The 23,984-nt window shown below is 37.8% G+C and overlaps 1 protein-coding gene across 1 annotated transcript in view; it reads right to left on the bottom strand.

The window, feature by feature from the left end:
- mgl (low-density lipoprotein receptor-related protein megalin) overlaps nucleotides 1-23,984 on the bottom strand; it is a 1,043,262-nt gene that overhangs the window by 575,860 nt on the left and 443,418 nt on the right. The window contains exons 30-32 of the mRNA XM_090381453.1: nucleotides 21,149-21,377; nucleotides 18,520-18,697; nucleotides 4,279-4,410 (exon numbers count right to left, since the gene is read on the bottom strand). Coding sequence (XP_090237579.1) covers nucleotides 4,279-4,410; nucleotides 18,520-18,697; nucleotides 21,149-21,377 — 539 coding nt within the window. The remainder of the gene's footprint in view (nucleotides 1-4,278; nucleotides 4,411-18,519; nucleotides 18,698-21,148; nucleotides 21,378-23,984) is intronic.

Here is a 23,984-nt window from a genome sequence, read left to right as displayed (position 1 = left end):
AGACCAGCTGCAACTAAAGGGCTAAGTTTAAAATTTCTTTGGTAACAGAAGTCATCAGCTCATATTTGTTGAAGCCTTGTTGTTAAGGTTGGAAGGTTTTAGAAGTTTTTTTCAAACTCCACTCATACAAGTTGTTGTCACATCATTCCAGGCTCTTGAATTGCTGCATATTCCATCAAGGATGTTAAACGTCTTCCAAAATTGCTGCAGATCCATTTTCCCTTGCTTTGTTGCATTTAGAGCCTCAGAAAATGTTGTCCGTATGTAATAAGCTTTGAATGCCCAAATAACTCCCTAATCCATTGTCATGCAGATCATTTAGATATTTAGGATAATAGGGAATGTTGTCCAGGAGCATTAATATCTTAAAAGGCAATGACATTTGTAAGCAATATTTTTCAACTTCAGGGAGAAACACATTTAGAAACCATTCTTCAAATATGATTACTGTCACCCAGGCCTTTGAGTAGCCCTGAAGTGTACAGGAAGCGATTTCTTGTCATTACCCTTAAAAGCCTGTTGTTTTCTGAGTGATAAACCAGATAAACCAATAGAGGTTTAAGTTTATAAACTGGTATGTTTCCCCGCCACACTAAGAAATTTACTCTGTCTTTGGCAGCTTTGAACCCAAACATCAACTTTTCTTCAATAGAAATATAAGTCCTACTAAGAATTTTTTTCCAAGAAAGGTTAAGTCTCATTCACATTAAATATTTGTTGCAGCAAATAACCACCACTTCTTATAATCTCATCCAATTCATCCTTGAAGTTTTTGGTAGCCTCTTATGGACTACTTATGGCAACGTTATGATATCTGCTTCTCTTACAGAACTTATCAAACCAACCGCTACTCGCAACAAAGGTGGTTTCAGTATCATTGCTCTTAAGATCCTCAAAAATGGCATGAGCCTTTGCTTTGATGAGGTGGAGGCTTAAGGGAATGTGTTTTTGGATCTGGTCTTCTATCCACACAATAAGTAACTTTTACATCTTGCTTATTAGTCCCATTCTTGCCTTGGTTATTATAGTTGACTTCATTGGTACCAATTCCTTCACCACTTCACACATTCTGTCTTTGTCCTTTATTATTGTGTTCACTGCTGACACTGACAAATATAAATTCTGCATGATACTTGTTAATGTTTGACCATTTTCATACATCCTTATTTAATTTTCTGATCCAAATCGATCGCTTTCCTTGTCTTGATAGATTTACTAGAACCTTTTCATTTTGTCCGTTATCATGGTGCTGCCTAAGGGAATAAGCTATTTCCTTAGGTGCACCATGTTAATGGACAAAATAAAATTTTCTAAACTTCACAGGGTTAAGTTAGAAGAGATGCTGTCACATCTTACGACATGCGTATGAAGTATGCACTACACGATGATAGTTTGACGCGAAGTCATTGAAAATGTAGGAGAACGTGAATTTCAGCTTCAACCACAATAACCTGATGTGCAAACGAAAGCTTCCAGTTCGTCTCAAACAAACTGAACTGACTACAATCCGAAGGGCTAGAGTGCAATTCCCGAAGAAATAGCTTATGGGACCCAGTCCTCGTATTTTGAATGTTGTGTGAGGGTTTCTCTGAAGTGCTTCAACATAGTCGAATACTTCTTCAGAATTTTTAAAGCAAAATAAAATGTTAATTAGCTTTTTACCTAGATTCTAGCTACGCCTCAGATTATTATTCAACATAGTTTGTATATTGGAGCAAAAATAAATCTTATATTTATTGTTCCTTCATTCGACTTCACTCTTAAAAATTATGCAGAAGGTATATTTATGATTTTACAAAAAAAATTGATATAAGTCCAAAGTTACATAACTTGGGCTTACGTAAGTCGGGGACTAACTGTACTTAGATATCTTTGGGGGGGGGGGTTGAGAATACAAACTAACATTTTTGCTTGAATAACATTTAACAATGTTATGCTCATATAAGAATTCACAATATGCAAAAAAACATTTCTTAATAAGCCAATTTATGAAAATAAATGGGCCTGTTGTACTGGATTCCATTGCATAAAGAGATATATACTGTATAATCCAGTGAAAAACTTTTAATAACAATGGTTAAATGGGCCTCTTCATCAGCAAATTCTAACAGGATAAAGATGTTAGAGACAAAATTTAACAGATACAGAGTTGTGCATGCACAACTCTGTATCTGTTAAATTAGGATTAAACTAGAATTCCCAAGCTTTTTTTTTATTTATTTTTTTTTTTACAAATTAATAATATACTACAGTGAGTAAACATATCATGAAATGCAATAACCATATTTTAAAGTTCTTTGCTTTTTTTCCTTGTTTCTGTATTTTTTTTATTATTTCCCTGATTGATCTGTAAGCAATGACAGTACACAACAAACAAACTACTCACTAACTAACAGCAACAATGATATGCTATCATTTCCACCTGAATCATTAATGCTACTTACACAAAAAAAAAACAAAAAACATAACAATTAAGATAGCAATTAAATCTTTATTAAAAATCAAATATGTACAAGTACCTAACATTATTTATGATATAAGAATCATATATAGCAGATTGAAATACGCTATCTGTATATTTTGAAAACAGTACAAACTTGACTAAAAATTGTAAGAAAACTTAATCATTGGAAAACTGAAGGCATCTGATTATTGGAAAATTTCCATCTAAAAGGGTTGAGTTGGCAGGTATACATATCACTAAAGAGAAGTGGTTATGATCAGTTTCCTCAGTAACAACATTTGACTCCACCAGCATTTCATTGGGGATTTAAAAGAAAGAAGCACAACAGTCTCAGAAATACCTGGACACTGCATCACTCTTCTACAAAACCAGAAAAATTCATGCATTTCTACACACATTAGACAATTATGAAAATATTACCTAGTAGAAGCCCACTTCATCTCCTCATAAGTATATATGACTGTTCTGACTATGTCATCACTCTCATAGTGTATACTTCTCATGCTTTTTCAAGAGTGTGAACAGGTGGTGGTCTGCAGGGGGAGAATCTGGAGTGTATGGGTGGATGAGGGAACATTTCCAAACTAACTTTGCAACTGTCTTCTACATTGTCTTACACACAGTGTGCAATCATGCATTACTATGCTGCATGATGCCATAATTTCACCCACACACACACACACACACACACACACACACACACACACACACACACACACACACACACACACACACACACACACACACACACACACACACACACACACACACACACACACACACACACACACCACCCATCCTGTGACAGAAAAATCAACCAATATCTATTCCTCAGCATCCCAAAGGACTATTTAAAAAATATTTCTGTACAAGGAAACCATTTTTGGCTTCTTTTTTGGAGAATGTGGTATAATGCATTCCATGCTTTCTACTTTTATTTCTGGGTAGAAATGATGGAGCCAGCCTTCTTCCCCAATGATGCTTAAGAAAGTCAAAGCCTTTGGTAGCATGGAATTGACACGACCGCAATGACACATCTTGGCATTCCTGTTTTTAAATTCTTAAGCAAGTGGGGAAGAAACCATGTGAGTATAAACTTTTCGATATTCCAGCTGCTATCATTTTTGATATACAGGACAGTGTCCAATGCCAAGCCACAATGCAATTTCCCTCACCATTTCCCTTCAATCATTTTTGATGATTGTGTGAATGCACAACACACAATCCACTTTCTGCTTGCTGAGGTCACTCGGTCAACCACAGTGCTGCTGATTAACAATATCTATATTCCCATTCTCAAAATGGTTAAACCATCTTCTGACACTACTGCCACCATGCAGTCATCTCCACATACATTACAAAGTCACCCATAGAGATTTGCTGCTGAGCTTCTTCTCTCACAAAGAATTAAACCACTACATAGTGATGAAATGATACATCATTGGCAGCCAGCCATTCCTCACAGTGTATGATGGCAATGAACGGTGTGCATGCATTGGCTCAGAATGCCTAAGGGAAAGGATGGATAGAGTCTGTGGATAGATAACCCCTATACACACTACTATTTTGCAGAAATGTGTGCATTTATGGTAATGAGTATTATGATAATGGAGTATTATGGGAATGGAGTGTTATGAGAATGGAGTATTATGGGAACAGAGTACGATGACTAAAAAAAGGATGCCAGAATATGTTATCTCTTATTATTTCAGAGAAAACCACAACACACAAAACTTATTAAAGGATCAAGAAAGCTTTACAAGTGAAAAGTAGCAAAAAATTTTAGGAACATTTTAAAATGTTAAAACACTCACCAGGAATGCAATGTCCAGAAGCTGATCTGTCTTTTCCATATCCAGGTGGACACATGCAACTATATTCTTGTTTCTGAGTTGGTGATAAAAGACACAGATGACTACATGGTGCACTGGCACATGGATTGCTAGCTAAAAAAAGAAAGATAAAGAAGAGGGGAGGTTTTAACACAGAACTACATAATTTCAATATTATCTGCAGGGTGGAGTAATAACTTAAAGTTAATAACAGTTAAATTAGCTTGCACTCTACAATTAATTTAAAAAATAATTAAATACTGAAAAAGATTATCTAAATTTCTGGTAGCATACAGCTGATGTGCAACTAAGCAACCCTGTTCAACTTTTATCAGCTCTGGCAACAGGTAATGAAATAAAAAATAAATAACTCGTGATCACCTTTCGACCAGGATAACCTTGGCAGAAATATGAAAAATCCTCAGCACAGCATGGATTTGTTAAAGGGAAGATCTTGTCGTGACCAATCCAATTAGCTAATATCAGGTAGACACAAAGAAACTAGATGCAAAATATAATTTTGCCATTATGTACTTAGCTTTCAGTAAAGCTTTTAATATAGCATCACATGAATGACTTCTATACAAATTTGAGCAGTGTAGCATTAAAGGTAAGTTATTGTTGTGGATAAAGTGATGGTTTAGTAGCAGAAGAAGAAAGAGTGGTTATTAATAGCCAATGCTTCATAGATTAATGTGTGGATTGGCAGACTATATAGGTGGAAATGGACATTACTGAGATTGTAAACGAGACCATGTACATTTCTAAAATGAATGATTAGGTTTTTGGACAGTTTAGTTCTTTTCACTGATAAGTTTGTTCTAATAGTTTGATTATTCGTGATGCATTCAGCAGATTGAGTAAAAGTGGAGAGGGAAACCAAAATATTTAATTATGAAATAATTAAATATTTTGGATGTGATGCACAAACAGCAAAAACATAACCAGCTACTTGGCAATGCCCTCTGTATACACACTATTTGGACTCCTTCCAGTCATTAGCTAGAAGAGTAGAGATAGCTAGATTATATACTAGCTGATCCAGATGGCTTCTAGTCTCCAGTCACTTTAATTTGCAGAACTTAAGCCTTTCTTCGTAAGAGCAACTCTTTGTTCCATTCAATAATCTTGTTGCCCTTCTCTGTACTTGTTCCAGCAGCTCTACATCCTTCTTGAAATGAGGCCTCCAGACCTGTATACAGTACTCAAGGTGTGGCCTGACCATTGCCTTATACAAGGGAATAATCACTTCCTTATCCCTGCTAGAAAATTCCTGTATATCATTGACAAGCCACCAGAGCAGTGCAGACGAGCTACTCTTGCAGCTCGTCTGCACTGCTCAGAGAACTTCATATCTGCCTGCACAATTATGCCCAGGTCCTTTTCATTCTCTACCACTGTCAGTGTAGTACCACAGAGTTGATATGTTGCCCTGGGGTTGCTGTTTCCCATATGTAGTACTTTACATTTGTCAATGTTAAACTTCATTTGCCACCTCTCAGTCCATCTGCTCAACCTTTCCAGATCCTGTTGCAGCAGCATAGCGTCAGTAGCGTCCTTAACAACCCTGACAACCTTTGTATCATTTGCAAACTTGGACATTAAGCTTGATATACCATCATCAATATTATTTATAAATACAGAAAACAATATTGGACCCAACACTGAACCCTGAGGGTCTCCACTAATAACATTAGTCCACGATGAGCATTGTTCATTGATTACCACTCTCTGTCTTCTCCTCCTCAGCCACCCCTTTATCCAGAGCAGCAATTTTCCTCCAATGCCACATTGCTCCAATTTGTGCAGCAGTCTTCCAGACTGCAACAGTATCAAAAGCCTTTCTAAGATCCAAGTATATAATATCAAAGTTATTCCCTGCATCCAGTTCTTTTGTGACTGCATCATAGTATCCAATCAAATTGGTCAGGCAAGACTTTCCCTTAACAAAACCATGCTGTGTCTGACCTATAACTGAAGTCTTGTCTAGATGATCCTGCAGTGCTTCTTTAACCAGTGCCTTCATTAATTTTCCTGGAACAGAAGTTAAACTCACAGGTCTATAATTACTTGTGTCAGCCTTTGTTCCTCCTTTGTGAATTGGGGTCACATTTGCACATCTCCAGTCTATGGGTACCTCCCCTGAGTCCAAGGAAGCTCTCATAAATATGGCTAAGGGTTTGCTTACTTCCTTTGCTGCCTCCTTTAATATAACTGGATAGATCCCATCCACCCCAGGTGCCTTTCTTGTGTTTATCTTCAACAATTTATCCTCCACTTTACTCTCAGTTATTACAAGATTATCTAGCTTACTGCCAGAGTTTACTTGACCTCTGTCATTCCCCTTCCTGAATAACTTGTCATGTGTGAATGTAGATGCAAAATACTCATTTAGTTTGTTAGCCACCTGAGTAGGACCTTCAACTGTGGAACCATCAATATCCAGTGGACCAATCTGATTCATCCCTTTCCTTCTAGAATTTACATAGGTAAAGAATTCTTTCCTGTTTTTCTTTGCATCCTTTACCACAGATTTCTCATAATTTGCCTTTGTTTGCCTAATCTCCTTTGTGACTTGGTTACAGACCAGCTTATATCTATCATAAGTTTCCAGGTCACCCATTAATTTATATGTATCCTATGCATTTTTCTTCTCTGTCATATGTCTCATTAGTTCATCTAACATCCATTTAGGCCTAAACCTTGAACAATATTTCTTAGTTGGTATGTAAAGCCTAGTAGCTTCCAAGATAATTTCTTTGAATGCGTCTCATTTTGAATTTGCTGTTGGTAACATTATTGTATAGAATTTAAATGCTGTCTCAGACCATCATAATCGCCTTTACAAAAGCAAAAACCCTTCCCTTTGAGTAACTCCCACTTCTGCACACTGTGATCACTGCCACCTAGTGGTTCCTTTATCTGTAGATTCTTAATGCATGAAGAATCACTACTGATAATCAAATCAAGAATATTACTCCCTCTAGTTGCCTCCTGAACATGCTGATGTAGAAAACAATCATCCAATAAATCCACAAAACTCTTGCTATTGTGTGAGTGACCAACCCACAAATTCCAGTCAATATCTGGGATATTAAAATCCCCCATTATAAGACTCTCTGATTTACTGGCCCACTCTATTTCCCTGTATAGTTTCTTATTATACTCATCAGAGTCATTAGGCCTATAACACACTCCTACTCTCAATTTTGATCTCCCAATGCTTATGTCACACAAAAACTGACTCGACACTGCACTGTCATGTGATTTCTACTGGCTTCACTTCCTTGGATTTTATGTGTTTCTTAACTAATGGCATAACCCCTCCTCCCTTCCTATCCTGTCTATCCTTTCTGTACACATTGTACTCCCCAAATTCCAATTCTGCATTCCTTATATCTGTGTGACACCACGTCTCTGATATCCCAACAATATCTGCCTTTGATGTTTTGAGCAATACCTCAAATTCATCAAATTTATTTACCAAACTCCTAGCGTTGGTGTACACACAAGTATACATGAACCTGTTCCTATTCTTAGCTACCCTAACACAACCCATGTGTTTAAGTGTACCGCAATGACTCCCAGCAGTCTCTGAAATATCCTGCATCTTGTTTTCCAGGCTTCTGCTCATTCCAATAGAAGCTGTTGTTGTTGATTAAGGGTTTAATGAGACAAGGGCATCAATGGCCAAGATGTGTCTTTTCCAAGTTTTGTTGTAAATCAAACTTTTTTTTTTTTTTTTTTTAGATTTGTTTGTCAAATCTGATTTGCCGAATAAAATTAAGCAACTCATCTATATTCGCAGAATTGTCTAAGATCTGTTGAAGGGTAACTGGATTCTGGTTATTGCATGAACTCTTAAAACAAAGCAATCTGGAATTTCTGAATCGAGGGCATACCAAAAGAATGTGTTTTACGGAAAGCTGAACTTGGCATTGGACACAGAGTGGGGGATTTTTGTTTGCCAATAGATGAAAATGAGTAAGATGAGTATGGACAATTCTCAGTCTGGCAAGTATTACTTCTTCTCTGCGACTCTCTCTGATGCTGGAATTCCATATTTCTGGATTAGGTTTTATTTCCTGCAGTTTATTGTTGATTTCATTTTTCCATATTTGAGCCCATTCATTTTCACTTTCTCTAATAATGATTGGACTAAAATCAGTGTGTGGAACTATCATTGTTTTATTTGGCAGTTCTGATGCTGACTTAGCTGCAATGTCTGCTTTTTCATTGCCTTCTATTCCGCAGTGTCCTGGGATCCAGCAAAGAGTTATTTCAGATTGTTTCTTTTGACAGAGGTTGATTAGAAAGTCAATTTCTTGTAGGAGAGGATGACGAGAATGTCGTTTACCCTGTATGGCTGAAATAGCACTGAGTGAATCAGAATATATTAAGACAGAGAGAGACGGCTGTTGACATATTTCACTTAATGCAAGCTGTATAGCATATAGTTCTGCAGATAGAATGCTGCACTCAACTGGAAGGGATTTTGAAATTACATGCGACGGGAGCACGGCTGCTGCACCTACATGTGATTGGGTCTTAGATCCATCCGTATAGATTATGAGTTTCCCAGTGTGTTGCGAAGTATAGTTGGCATACAACTGTCGGATATTACATAGTGGAATGGTATTTTTTGGCCACTGAGCGAAATAAAGATCAATGTTTATATGATGTCTATTCCATGGAGGTAAAGGCATATTTTCACTTTCCGCAATTTTATTGAGATCGAGTTTCCACTTTTTTATTACCTCTTGAAGACGAATCCCAGCAGGTCTGGGTTCATTAGGCTTGGATTCATAAAGTGTTGGCCATAAAGGTTGGTTGAGGTATACCCAACAGGGGTGAGTTGGAAAGCTTCTTATTTTGGCAGCGTATTGGCAGAGTAGGCATTGTCTTCTAAGATAAAGCGGAGGGTCGTGTGCTTCTATATACAAGCTTTGTACAGGCGAGGTTCTGTAGGCGCCTAGTGCTGATCGAAGGGCACTGTGTTGTATGGTGTTCACAGACCGTAAGATGCTTTTTTTTGCTGATGCATATACTATAGCTCCATAGTCTAATCGTGACCGGATTAGAGCACGATACAAATTCAGCAATGACTGTCTGTCAGCACCCCAAGATGTTGAGGATACTGCACGAAGGATGTTTAGTTTCTGGAGGCATGTAGTTCGTAGATAGGTCACATGTTTACAAAAATTTAATTTGGTGTCTAAATTCAGACCCAATAATCTTATGGAGTCTGTCATCGGTATTTCTCTGCCTTTCAGTTTTAATACAGGTTCCGGATGAAGCGATCGTAATTTACAGAAGTGTATTGCTGCTGTTTTCCCCTCGGTTATTTGATAGCCGTTGCTTTCTGTCCAAGTTTCAATTTTGTTTATTGCTATCTGTAGTTGTCTTTCAATGGTAGCCATGTTCGATGATTGACAGGAAATAGCAAGATCGTCTGCATACATATAAACTTCTACCGTGGATGGGATGTCTCTTATAATGCTACTGGTACGCAATGCAGAGTGTGGCACTTAAAATCGATCCCTGAGGTACTCCTTCTTCTTGTGTGTGAATTTTGGACAGCTCATTCTGGAATCTTACTTGAAAGGTCCTGAGGTGAAGAAAATTCTGAATGAATCTAGGCAGGTTACCTCTCAGTCCAAGTTTGTATAAGTCTTGGAGGATTCCATATCTCCAGGTTGTATCGAATGCTTTGGTAATATCGAAAGTTATCATTACCATGTGCTGTTTTTTAAGAAAAGCATTTCGAATGTGAGCTTCAACCTTGATGTGGACATCAGTTGTACACCTGTTACGGCGGAAACCAAATTGATGGCATGATATAGCATCTTGATCTTCAACAATCCAGACAAGTCTCTTGTGTACCATCTTTTCTATTATCTTTCCTAAACAGCTGGTCAAAGATATAGGACGATAACTATTGGGAGAGGAAGCATCTTTCCCGGCTTTCGCTATGGCTACCACAACTGACTGATGCCATGTATCAGGGTAAACATTCTCCTCAAAGATTCTATTGTAAAATTTTAGTAGTATAGATTTTGAGTTTGAGTTGAGGTGGCAAAGCATTATGTAGAAAATGCCATCTGGTCCAGCAGAACTATTTCTAGAATTCTGGAGAGCTTCGTTGAGTTCATTCATAGTGAACGGAAGGTTATAAGAATGAGGTTGTTTTGTAACAAAGTTAATTTTATATTTTTCCATGGACATTTTTTTGCGTCTAAATGAGTCTTCATAAGATTGAGATGATGAAGTGACTGCAAATGTTTTCGCTAAAGCCTCTGCAATATCAGTTGGAGAAGAAATATCTATTCCTTTCCAGGTCAAGATTGGGGCTTTGGTTTGTTGACACTTTCCACTGAGGATACGGATCTTTCTCCAAATTATTCTGGGGTCAGTGTTTCTGCAGATGGTAGAACTGAATCGAATCCACGCATCCTGTTTAGCTTTTCTACGAATTCGGCGTGCTTCAGCTTTCAGCCGTTTATAGTTTATAAGGTTCTCAATTGTAGTATTTCGGCGAAAGGTGTTCCAAGCTTTGTTTTGTTTCCTTTTGGCAAGATAGCAGTCCCTTGTCCACCAATTATTATACCTTTGTTTCGTAAGGTTAACTTTCGGTATTGCGCTGGTAGCAGCTCCAAGTAGTTGTTCTACTATATGTCTAGTGGCATTATTAATAGATGCAGTAAGAATCAAATGGTTATCAAATTGCACAGTTTTCGAAAACTTTTCCCAGTTAGCTCGGTGAAAATTCCACATAATTTTTTGGTTAGATGTATAGTTTGTATCCGTCTGTATTTTGCAAATTATAGGAAAGTGATCGCTGTTGTGAAGGTCAGTTAATACTGTCCAATCAAAGCTAGGATAAATGGATGAGGAACATATGGACAGATCCAGAGCAGAGCTAGAACCTGTAGGCAAGTGGATATAAGTATGCACACCGGTATTCAGTAGTGTTAAGTGATGGTTATCAAGTACAGTTTCGATCATCCTCCCTCTACGATCTATGTTCGGGGAACCCCACAAAGGATGATGAGCATTTAGATCACCTAGAAAGCATACAGGTTGGGGCAGTTGATTAAGTAAATTGTCAAATTCTGCAATGGAACATGAAGCGTTTGGTGGAATATAAATGGAGATAAGAGTGAGATTAATTTCAAGAGCAATACGAACGGCTACTGCTTCTAGATTAGTGGAAAGCTGAACGATTTTCGATGGTACATTACTACGAACTAATATTGCTACTCCTCCTCTTGCTGGAGACTCAGAACATCTGTCACATCTATATAGTGTATACCGTGAGAAGTATGGGGTATAATTTGATGATAAATAAGTTTCCTGTAGACAAATACATGCAGGATCATGCTGGTGCATTAAGTACTTTAATTCGTCAAGATTGCTTCTTAGTCCTCTACAATTCCATTGAATAATTTTCTGCATTACTTGGGTTTAGGTTAGGTGGATTGGTCTGATCGTTTGTTTTTCCCTCGATCCTGTTTATATTTCTCTCGTTTTGAAAAGACTGGGCGAGTAATATCCATCTCATCGTCAGCATGAAGCATGAGAACAGGATCTTCATTATTTAACTTCTCATCGATTTCCATAGTTCGTTCAGTTGGTTTATTTTGTGCACGATGAGAATCTTTCTCCTTCAATAATGTGCCTGAGTTGGGAACGTCTTGTTGTGGCTTGGATGGTTTTGTATTAGTAAAATTTGATGGACTCTTTGTCTTTGTTGCTGTCAGTGTCTCATCATCCGCAAGGATGGATCTAGCCCATTGAATAAGAGATAATTTAGGAGGAATAGTAATATAAGTCTGTGTAGAAAATTCTTTAGTGTTTTTGACTGCATTGGAATATGTTTTGGCAGGCATCACATTTAATATCTGTTTACGTGCCTCTTGGTAAGATACATTTTTCTCTACCTTGTACTTCATTATTTTCTTTCCCATTTTCCATAATTCACAAGTTCTAGAATATGCGGGGTGAGTACCCTGGCAATTGGGACACTTTGGCGTTGCTGCTGTGCATTCAGTTTGGGAATGGTCTGATGAGCCAAACAGGGGACAGATTGTCTTACCTTGGCATGCTGTTTGAGAATGACCATACTTCTGGCATTTAAAGCATCTAAGTGGATTTGGTATATAGGGTCGGATCTTACAGGAAAGGTAGCCAGCTTTTACTGATTCTGGTAGATTCGGACTGCTGAAGGTAAGGATAACATTTCTTGTGGGTGTAAGGACACCATCTTGTTTGGTCATAATTCTCTTAGCACCGACAACATGTTGTGCTTTAAGTTCTTCGGCAATTTCTTCCTCAGAAACATTAAGGAGGTCCCATTCCGAGATGACTCCCTTTGAGGTGTTTAAAGTTCTGTGCGGTGTTACTGAAATGGGAAGGCCTCCGAAGGTCGTTTGCTTCAGGAGTTGTCTAGAATGATTGAGATTGGAAGTCTCTATAAGAAGATCTCCTGAGCGAAGGCGTTTGACAATTTTGGGAGTACCTGCTACAGCCTCTATGCTTTTCTGCACAAGAAATGGCGATAAGCTACTAAGAGGTTTCGTTGATAACGAGTGTACAATTAAAAACGCAGGTAGGTCATGTGAAGAATCATCTTTTTTGATTCTTTTTGCTTGAGATGACTCAAGTTCATGGGAGCACATAGGCTCTACAGTCGGTGATATTAATGGATCCATGTTTGCTCCTTTTCGCCCTGAGTATTAGATTAATACTCAGACTACCAGCCCCGCCATGTGGAGGCAGGAGCGGTGCCACCAGTGACCAAGCGATAAGAGATTAGTGGTTAGTGTGTTAGAGAAATTGGTTATATATATATAAATATAAAAGAAAGGTGTCTTTCCTTCCTTGATACAAAGCTTAGTTCTTTATTTAGAAAAAGCCAAAATTAAATAATTTTATAAATAAAGAGGGTTTTAACAATCTCTACAATCTGTCGCTTAGAGAAAAAACGCTTTCAAATCACTTTGGAAATATCGCTATGATCACTCGCTTGGCACTCGGGGCCTCCAATAGAAGCAGTGCAAGAATCACTTTCACCTCTGCCAGTGGCTACTGTTAATCTATTAATCCTTGTATCCCCCCAAGCTAGCAGTTTTCAACCCACCTAACTCTGCCTCAATAGCTTAGCAGATATTCTTGCACCCTTTCTATTTAAGTGTACCCCATCCCTGTAGAAGCAGTTTTTCCTGTTCAACAAGCACAGACCAGGCTGAAAAAAATTCTACCCCTTGAGCCTTGCACAATCTTGCCAGGGCCGAATTGATCGACAAGGCTCTCTTCATATACTTCCTCCTATCGTGTCTGGGCAGAATTGCAGACACTTTCAAATTCAACCCTATTATTAGTGCTAAAATGTACAACAATATCACCTTTTGTGCCCTTAAAAGATGATATCTGCTCTACAATGTCATCAACCTTGGCCCCTGGCAGACATGCCATGGTCCTGTTCCACCTATCCTTTTTACACAATATGTTCTCTGTTTCCCTGACAATAGAGTCACCGACAACGACTAGTTCCTGTGGGACCAGTGCATTCTGCCTTGGGGGTTGGCGCTGTGTTGAGTGATGTTCAAGTGCAAGTTCTGGCGTTGATGTGGGCAGCTGAGAGCTTGATGGGATGGGCCCCTCAATTAAATCCTTCGACGGCATTCACCCTGTCGTTAAAGCTCTCATATAGGCTTGTAACAACGCTGAGTTGTCGCCTCATTCCCTCACACTCCTTACATTGTGCACACACAAAGACATTCCCCTTGGTAATATCATGTCTCGCAACTGATTACTCCACAAACATCAAGCAACAGTGCATTTTAAAAGGTTGTGATTCAGAGGGCAACTGTCCCCCCCTCAGTTCTCCCCTGAGCCACAGCACTCCCATTAGCTTGAGCCTTTTGCTTTGCTACTCTGGTATGAGTCATGATTTAGATTTAATTTCAATAAAATTCAATTTCAGTACAAAATTATAACCCTAAACTTATATCCCAGTGCAGCTATAACACTATATATATATATGTTGTTGTTTTTTTCAGTATCGAGTATTATCTCCAAGTTTTGTTATACAACTTCCGTATCAAATTATTTATTAATTAATAATGTTACGTTTATAAAATCTAAGTCATTATTTAGTTTAAAAAGTACAATTTAATTGATTATGAAGTTTAACAAGATTAATAAATTTTACTGATTAATTGATAATACTATATACCAGGAGTGGCCAACTTAATTTGTGATGTGATCTACTTTTTTTCCTTCAAAATGTGCCACAATCTGCCATCTCAAAAATTTCATTGCACAAGGTGCACAAATCGAGGGATGACTGTATATTTAAAATTCGTCACGATTGACCGAAATTAAATCTACGATCAACTCGTTGGCCACCCCTGCTATATACTATACTAAGCTAACGCTATCTAGTACAGGATATAACGTTGTATTGTATAACAATGGTGGCAAGATACGAACGGTAAATCTACGGACACTAAGTATTAATTAACTTCCAAATATCACTATCTAAATTCAGAATAAACCAAGGATCTTGACTAGGTCTATAAGCTACTTATAGAAAATAATTTAATATAAGAATTAAGTCAATAAAGCGGCTAAATATCGCTAAAAACTTTGCATTTGCCAGAGCTGCAAAACTTGTAAAACACGTGAATTGGATACCCTTACCGATACTAAGTAATAACTTACAAAATCTCTATCGAAGTTAAAAATTAAACTAAGTATTGTGACTATGAATATAAAGCTACTCTAGAAAATAAATTAATATGCCAATTTAAGTCAATAAAACAGCAAAGGTTAAAAAAAAACTTCTCTATTTCCAGAGCCGTAAAAATTTTGCCTGCACAAGGCTACTCTCGTTCCCAGCTACAGAGTCATCTGCAACATCAGAGTTCCCAGAGTTCATCTGTAACATCAGCTGGGGTATCTAATACTATCCACATCCATTACATAAGGGTTTGATCTGGTTTGTCTTTTTATTCTTTGCATTTATATATGTGAAGAATTCCTTATCCCCACTCGTTTCTCTCTTTGCCAGCGATTTCTCATAGTCTGCCTTTGCCAGCCTAACCTTTTTCTGTGGCACTATTACAGATCACTCTGTAGCTGTTATAGTTTTGTACTTTTTATTGCTCTGTAACTTTTCCATGCCATCTTTTCTGCTCAAGTAAGCTGGCAACTTCGTTATTCATCCAACTTGGAATCCTCCACGTGGAGTATTTTTTTAATGGTATATACACATTCGCGGCTTCTGTGTTAATGTTTTAAAGGTATACCATAATTCAATTGTATTTGTTCAGTGTGCAATATCTACCCAATTAATAGAGGTCGTGTAGCACCTGAACGCATTTTAATTTCCTTTTCTGAAATTATAACCCATTCCTTTGCCTTTAACTACTGCTAGTATTGCTTGGTAATAGAAGGGCTGCATTCCTCTGTGTAATGTGGACACCAAACCTCGATGGTTACCTCCAGTATATTAGGTGCAAAGATCCATGCTTTGCATATGGAGGGCATGCACCTACCCATGGTTACTAATAGTCCCACCAATGTGAAGATGCAAGCAGAGGATTTGGTTGTTGGAGAACACCAAAATTCAGTTTCCATTAGCATTTTAGACTCCCCAGCAGAAAGACTTAGACTATCATATCTGGAAGAATGTCTGTGAACGTCACAGGAACCAAATGTTCTCCGACCATAACTACTTTAATTAATAATTGCATAATGCTTAATAATTTTACAATGGCATATACATAAAAAAAAAAGAAATGGCACAGTAATATTTTAAAAGTAATAAAAGAAATGGCATATTTATCAGGGTTGGCTGTAAGGATGGAAAAAAGATGAATGGAAAAAAGATGATCCCATCCACTGGGGTGGATGGGATCTATCCAGTTATATTAAAGGAGGCGGCAAAGCAACTAAGCAAACCCTTAGCCATAATTATGAGAGTATCCTTGGACTCAGGGGAGGTTCCCACGGACTGGAGATGTGCAAATGTATCCCCAATTCACAAAGGGGAATCGAAGGGTGACACGAGTAAATACAGACCAGTTAGTTTAACTTCTGTTCCGGGTAAAATAATGGAGTCACTGGTTAAAGATGCATTGCAGGATCATCTAGACAAGACTGCAGCAATAATTCGGACACAGCATGGGTTTGTTAAGGGAAAGTCTTGTCTGACAAATTTGATAGGATATTATGATGTGGTTACAAAGGAACTGGATGTGAAAAATAATTTTGATATCATATATTTGGATTTCAGGAAAGCTTTTGACACTGTTGCGCATGGAAGACTATTGTACAAATTGGAGCAGAATGGTATTAAGGGTAAGTTGCTACAATGGATAAAAGGATGGTTAAGTGCTAGAAGACAGAGGGTGGTAATCAATGGGTGCTGCTCTTCTTGGACTAATGTTATTAGTGGAGTCCCACAGGGTTCGGTGTTAGGTCCACTGTTGTTTTGTATATTTATCAATGATATTGATGAAGGTATATCAGGCTTAATGTCGAAGTTTGCAGATGATATAAAGGTTGGCAGGGTTGTTAATGACGGTAATGGCAGTGTGCTACTGCAACAGGATCTAGATAATTTGGGCAGATGGGCTAAGAAGTGGCAACTGAAGTTTAACCTTGACAATTGCAAAGTACTGCATATGGGTAGAAGTAACCCCAGAGAAACGTACCAACTGTGTGGTACTACACTTAAGGTGGTAGAAAATGAAAAGACCTGGGAGTAATTGTGCAGGCAGATATGAAGTTTTCTGAGCAATGCAGACAGGCTGCCAGGGCAGGTCATGGGGTTTTGTCAATGATACATAGGAATTTTGCTAGCAGGGAAAAGGAGGTGATTATCCCTCTGTATAAGGCAATGGTCAGGCCACGGCTTGAGTACTGCGTACAGGTCTGGAGGCCTCATTTTAGGAAGGATGTAGATTTACTTGAGCGTGTACAGAGAAGGGCAACAAGATTGGTGAGGGGAATGAAGGGATCCTCTTACCAAGAGAGGCTTAAGTTCTGCAAATTGCAGTGGCTGGAGACTAGGCACCTGCGCGGTTATCTGAATGAGGTATATAAGGCCTTGAATGGGTTGAGCACGCTGAATTCTGATGGGATCCTTCCACTTGTTCAGATTACGAATCTAAGGGGGCATAAATTCAAATTAAGAAAAGACAGATGTAGAATGGATGTGCGGAAATTTGCCTTTAGCCAGCGGGTGGTTAATTGCTGGAACAAACTTCCATCTGTCGTTGTGGAAGTTGATAGGTTGAATAAATTTAAGGAGGAACTGGACAGGCATTTGGAGGGAATGGTGTGATTTTTTTTTTTTTTTTTTTTGGCTGATGCTGCATAAGCTCATACATTTGCTTTCTTGCATCACATGCCACTACTACTATTACTACTACTACTACTACTACTACTACTAATGTCAAGATCCACATCCGAAAAAAGGAAAAGAAGGTCAAATCAAAAGTCACAAGCATGCTGATTGTTTTCTTCAACAAGGTTCAACTGTTCATCAGGAGTTTCTTTCATCAAGCCAAACAGTAAAACACTAGTTCTACATCAGGATCCTAAGACATTTCAGGGAGGATGTCAGGATAAATGCTCAGACAAATGGTGCACGGAGAATTGGCTTTTGCATCACGAATGCACCAGTCCACATGGCTTTGTTAGGTCAGCAGTTTTTAGCCAAGAACAAAATGGAAATAGTCCTATGCTCTCCTTATTCCCTCAATCTGCATACCCCTCTCTGTGACTTCTTCCTGGTCCCAAAAACAAAAATCCAATTAAAACAACAAAGATTTGGACATCATGGAGATTCAAGCCAAATTGCTAAACTATTGGATGGCATCACAAATCAGGAGTTCTGGAGATGCTTTAAAGAGAGGAGGAAATAGTGGGATCAATGTATAAACTCTGGAGGGGACTCTTTGAAGGAGGCAATGCCAATATGTAACTAACATGTCTCAATTAATTTGATTACCCCAGTCTGGAAACCTCTCTCTCTCTCTCTCTCTCACACACACACACACACACACACACACACACACACACACACACACACACACACACACACACACACACACACACACACACACACACACAGTAACAAATCATTTCGAAAATTAATTACTTAAAATTTTGTTGAAGGAAATGAAAAATATACATTAAAAACATAATTACACTGGGGCTGAAGGATAGGATGGTTGACATGAATTCCCAATGGCTGGCTTACAAGATGTGATACAACTGTCTGGTTTGATCCCTTGAATTTATGACAGGAAAGTACTCTATTTAGCTGTCGATCAGTCCAATATAATGTATCTTCAAAAATTGTAAGAGAATGAGGATGAAGAAGGTACTGAAAATGAGGCAAATAGTTTTTTTAAACACAAATCTATAAGTATATCACAATAAAATCTACAGAAATATAATAGAAAATCAATGGTAATAAAAGTGATGCATTTTATAGAAGCTAACTGATATATTAAAACATTAATTCTTTCTCTCATATGTTGCACTGAGAACAATACATACAAGAAGACAATTCTCGTTTTTTGCTTTTTTTCTTTAGTAGTGTAAGAGAAAGAGAGAGTACATTCAAGCAAACCTCTAACTCCAAATGAGGACATATTATTAAGTGGAAGGGTCAAACAAAACCCATGAATATTAATATCTTAACTTGCCCTTAAGGCTGTCAAAGATATTCTCTCAGGTATGACAAGCTGGGCTTTCTACCTGGGAATCCAAAATAGTGATGGAACTGATATTCAGTGACACTTGAGTCAAGTGACCAAATTTCGGCAAAGTCCCTTTTCCGTTTTCTCACAAATAACCCTTCCAAATACACACTCGAGGAGAGTGGTCCTCTAGGCACCTCAGATCATAACGTGGTGATGGTCTCTTTTCCAAGTGAGCCTTTCTCTTGTGGGCCATTCTCAATATTATGTTGTTTGGCATTACAAGAAAGCAAAATAGGATGATCTGCAAGATTTCTGTTCTTTTCCTAGAAAAAAATACTTCTATTTACAATATCCACTACTTTTAGCAAGAAACTCGTAATTATTTAATTTTAGAATTCTGAAATGGCAAATTTCACTTTATAGAATATATCGTTAAAACTTCCTTTTAAGTTCTCACAGCCTTCTACGTTAATACTACATAACAATATTATTTTTAAGACAGCTAGTGCAAGATATATGGACAAGCTAACATTGTTCACTGCTAGCTTATCCATATATCTTGCACTAGCTATTTTAAAAGTATGCATATTGGCATGTATATTAGTGAATTAGTGGTGCAAAAATAAGTTACCAAATCAGTAGAATATGTACATAAGTTATCAAATCAATAGAATATGTAGATAATTTATCAAATCAATAGAATATGTAGATAATTTATCAAATCAGCTAAACATGTTAATTTTGATAATCCACTACAGTGGATTATCAAAATTAACAGGAAAAATAGTATTAATAGTAATAGTATTCACCATATAGTGCAAGGAAATCAGAGGCTTTTCCTGCACTGACAAAAGAAAAAACAAAAAAAAAAAAAAAAAACCAAGTAGATAAGAAAATATAAATTGACTGCTGGAGATGTGCAAATGTATTCCCAGTTCATAAAAGGGATCAAAAGGTGACATGGATGATTGCAGACCTGTTCGCTTAGCATCTGTTCCAGGGAAAATAATGGAGTCACTGGTTAAAGAAGTAATGTAGGACCATTTGGAGAGGAAAGTAATTATACTGCAGTCACTGCATGGATTTGTTAAGGAGTAGTCTTGTCTAACCAATCTGATAGGTTACTATGATGCAGTGACCAAGGAACTGAATACAAAAAATAATTTTGATATCATATACTTGGATTTCAGGAAGGCTTTTGATACTGTTGCACAGAAAAGACTGTGGTCCAAACCGGAGCAATGAGATATTAAGGGCAAGTTACTGCTATAGATAAAGCAATTGTTAAGTGGAAGAAGACAGATAATAGCTATCAATGGGTACTGCTTTTCATGGTCTAATGTTATTAGTAAAGTTCCCTACGGTTTAATGCTGGGACTATTGTTGTTTTCAATATTTATTAATGACACTGATGAAGGTATATCAGGCTTAATGTTTAAGTTTACAGATGATACCAAGGTTGGCCAGGTGGTTAATGACAATAATGATGGTATGCTACTGCAACAGGAAATAGAAAAGTACAACATTCCTCATATCACTTTTTAATGTCTTGTTGATTCCATGGCATGTGGTTTCAGTGGAGTGATTTTTTTTTTTTTTTTTTTTATGAAAACCACAAACACAAGAGGTATTAGAACATATAGTACTTAGTACTGGGCATAGGTTGGAGGCCTAATTGCAGCCCAAAAATGCTACTGATTCACCGTTCTAATAAATTTGGCCTAATTGCAGCTCAAAATGCTATTAATTCATTGTTCTAATAAATTGGCCAGGCAATGTAGAAAAATGACTAGAAAATTTAGAAAACAATTTAATATTTTGTGTAAAAAGCTAAAGACCTATATTTTTTTCTGATCTCACTTTTCAAGTAAGTTACACTGCCCATTAGATATTAATTGCCAGGAAATTCAATGAATTTTAAGTATACCTGTTATATGTAAGGTCACAAAGAGAATCTTTTATTTAAAGAATCCAAACAAAGTTTACAATTTCTTGTTTTCATCAATTCATTAAATTTCACATACCACTGCTGTTACTTCATATTTCAATTTGCCTCCTTCAAGAGTGTCTTATAAAATTAATGAAATCCATTAAATAAAAGTACAAAATTAAATCAATACGTAACTTACATGATTGTGAGCCAAAACCTGATGTCGTCCAGAACCATCATAATTACAGAAATCAATGTAATCTAGCTTACTGTCAGCAAAATATACTCTTCTGTTTGGAATATCAACTGTTAAGCCATTTGGCCAGTATATTTTTGTATGTACAATTACACGACGCAGAGTTCCATCCAGACCAACACTTTCCAAGCGAGGATTTTCACCCCAATCTGTCCAGAAGAGAAGACGGGCCCTATATAAATTAAAAATAATATATGTATTTAGCAAAAACGGAAAAATTAAAGTTGGCTGTTTTTTAAAACTTAATTTATCTTGTATTCTATTTAGCTTATTAAGTTAAATTAAAGGGTCTCCTGCCAGTTTTAAGCATAGCAAAAGATAAGAGTGAAATCCTTGCTCTATGGCACTGATTTCTCAAAATGCAATACCACTTGATTTCAAAACATAGGTCACTCATTGGTAGGCGACTCATTAATTATATTTACTTTGATTTTTTTTTTTTTTTTTTTTTATGTAAATCCCAAACACGAGAGGTATTATATGGGGGTTGAGAAGATGAAAGAAGATATTTGTTGACATTGGACTTGAACTTCTGTAGACTGTAATTTCAGGAAATACGTATGAAGGAAGGTTGTTCCAGAAAAATGGCAGTTGAATGAATAAACGAGGAAGATGAAAAGTTGGTTCTGTGAGTTTGAAGTTGGACAGTAAATTGATGTTGGCTGGTGGCGGCACATGTTCAGACTGTTTTGAAAGAGAGAGTGGGCATTATAGAAGCCAATTCAGAAGAACATTTGGATCTTAGAAAGGCTTTTGATACTGTTGCACATGGAAGACTGCTGCACAAATTGGAGCAGTGTGGCATTGGAGGCAAATTGCTGCTATGGATAAAGGGGTGGCTGAGGGGGAGAAGACAGAGAGTGGTAATCAATGGATACTGCTCGTCGTGGACTAATGTTATTAGTGGAGCCCCTCAGGGCTCAGTGTTGGGTCCATTATTGTTTTCTGTATTCATAAATGATATTGATGAGGGTATATCAAGCTTAATGTCGAAGTTTGCAGACGATACAAAGGTAGGCAGGGTTGTCAAGGACACTACTGACACTATGCTGCTGCAACAGGATCTGGAAAGGTTGAGCAGATGGGCTGAGAGGTGGCAAATGAAGTTTAACATTGACAAATGTAAAGTACTACACATGGGAAACAGCAACCCCAGAGCAACGTATCAACTCTGTGGTACTACACTGACAGTGGTAGAGAATGAAAGGGACCTGGGGGTGGTTGTGCAGGCAGATATGAAGTTCTCTGAGCAGTGCAGACAGGCTGCAAGAGTAGCTCATGGTGTATTGTCAATGATATATAGGAATTTTTCTAGAAGGGATAAGGAGGTGATTATTCCCTTGTATAAGGCAATGGTCAGGCCACACCTAGAGTACTGTATACAGGCCTGGAGGCCTCATTTCAAGAAGGATGTAGAGCTGCTGGAACGAGTACAGAGAAGGGCAACAAGATTAGTGAATGGAACAATGGGGTGCTCTTACGAAGAAAGGCTTAAGTTTTGCAAATTACAGTGTCTGGAGACTAGGCACCAGCGAGGTAATCTGATAGAGGTGTATAAAGCCTTGAATGGTTTGAGCATGCTCAATGCTGATGGGATTCTTCCTCTCGCTCAGAATAATCACCTGAGAGAGCATAAATTCAAATTGAGGAAAGACAGATGTAGGATAGACGTGCGAAAATTTGCCTTTAGCCAGCAGGTGGTTGGTTGGTGGAACAGACTTCCATCCCTTGTCGTGGAAGTTGATAGCCTAAATAAGTTTAAGGCTCAGCTGGACAGGTATTTTGAACGAACAGAGGGGTGAAGTGGAAGTGGTTTTTTTTTTTTTTTTTTTTTTTTGGCTGATGCTGCATAAGCTTGCTTTCTTGCATCAAATGACTCTACTAATGCTAACAGCGTCCATGGAAATATCTGTAGAAGAGGCATGCAGCAGAAACAGTACGTCTATGAGACAGCGAGTGGAGAGACTCTGTTAGAGATGAATCATTAATTAACCTAACTGCCCTTTTCTGAACGGAATTAAGAAGACTGAGAGAGGTTTTGGGTGCACGACCCCAGATGTGGAAACAATATTCAATGGTAGGGTGAATTTGCGATTTGTACAGAGTGAACAGCTGTTTGGAAGAAAAGTAACGCCGAGAGCGAAAAAGAAAACCAAGTTTATTAGATGCAGAGGAAGCAATATTTGCAATGTGCTTGTGTCAAGAGAGATTAGAAGTCAGGGTAATCCCCAAAAGAGATATATCATTTTGCCTAGAAATCGGAGTGTCACCAAAGATAAGCATAGGAGCAGAAGAATCCTTTTTGCGAGATATAAGACAAGACTGAGTTTTAGAAGCATTGAAATCAACTAAGTTGTCTTTGCCCCACTGGAGAATTACATGGAAATCGGCATTTAAGGAATTTGTAGCAGATTTTCGTCAAGTTGGCAAGGTTTCTCAAACATGGCAAGAGAACAGGGCAAGGTTTCTCAAAATGCAATGTGCTATCATCAGCAAAACTACGGATAGGATTTCCAGTCAATGGAAGAAGGTCATTAATATACAAGAGGAAAAGATTGAGGGAAAGAACTGAACCTTGGGGGACACAGGCATTAGTGGAGAAGTTAGAAGACAGAGAGCCATCTACCATCACCCTCAGTGAACGATCAGAGAGAAAACTGGATAACCAATTACAAAAAACAGTTGGCAAACTATACGATGGAAGCTTGTTTAGAAGACCTTAATGCTAAACAAGATTGAAAAGCTTTGAGGTGTCAAGAGCAACTGCTTGTGCTTCACC

This window comes from Mastigoproctus giganteus, chromosome 9 (genome assembly GCF_048544385.1).
Source record: "Mastigoproctus giganteus isolate SK-2022 chromosome 9, ASM4854438v1, whole genome shotgun sequence".
NCBI lineage: Eukaryota > Metazoa > Arthropoda > Arachnida > Uropygi > Thelyphonidae > Mastigoproctus > Mastigoproctus giganteus.
Note: the sequence above shows the minus strand (reverse complement) of the source record. Positions and strands in the feature narration are given on the sequence as shown.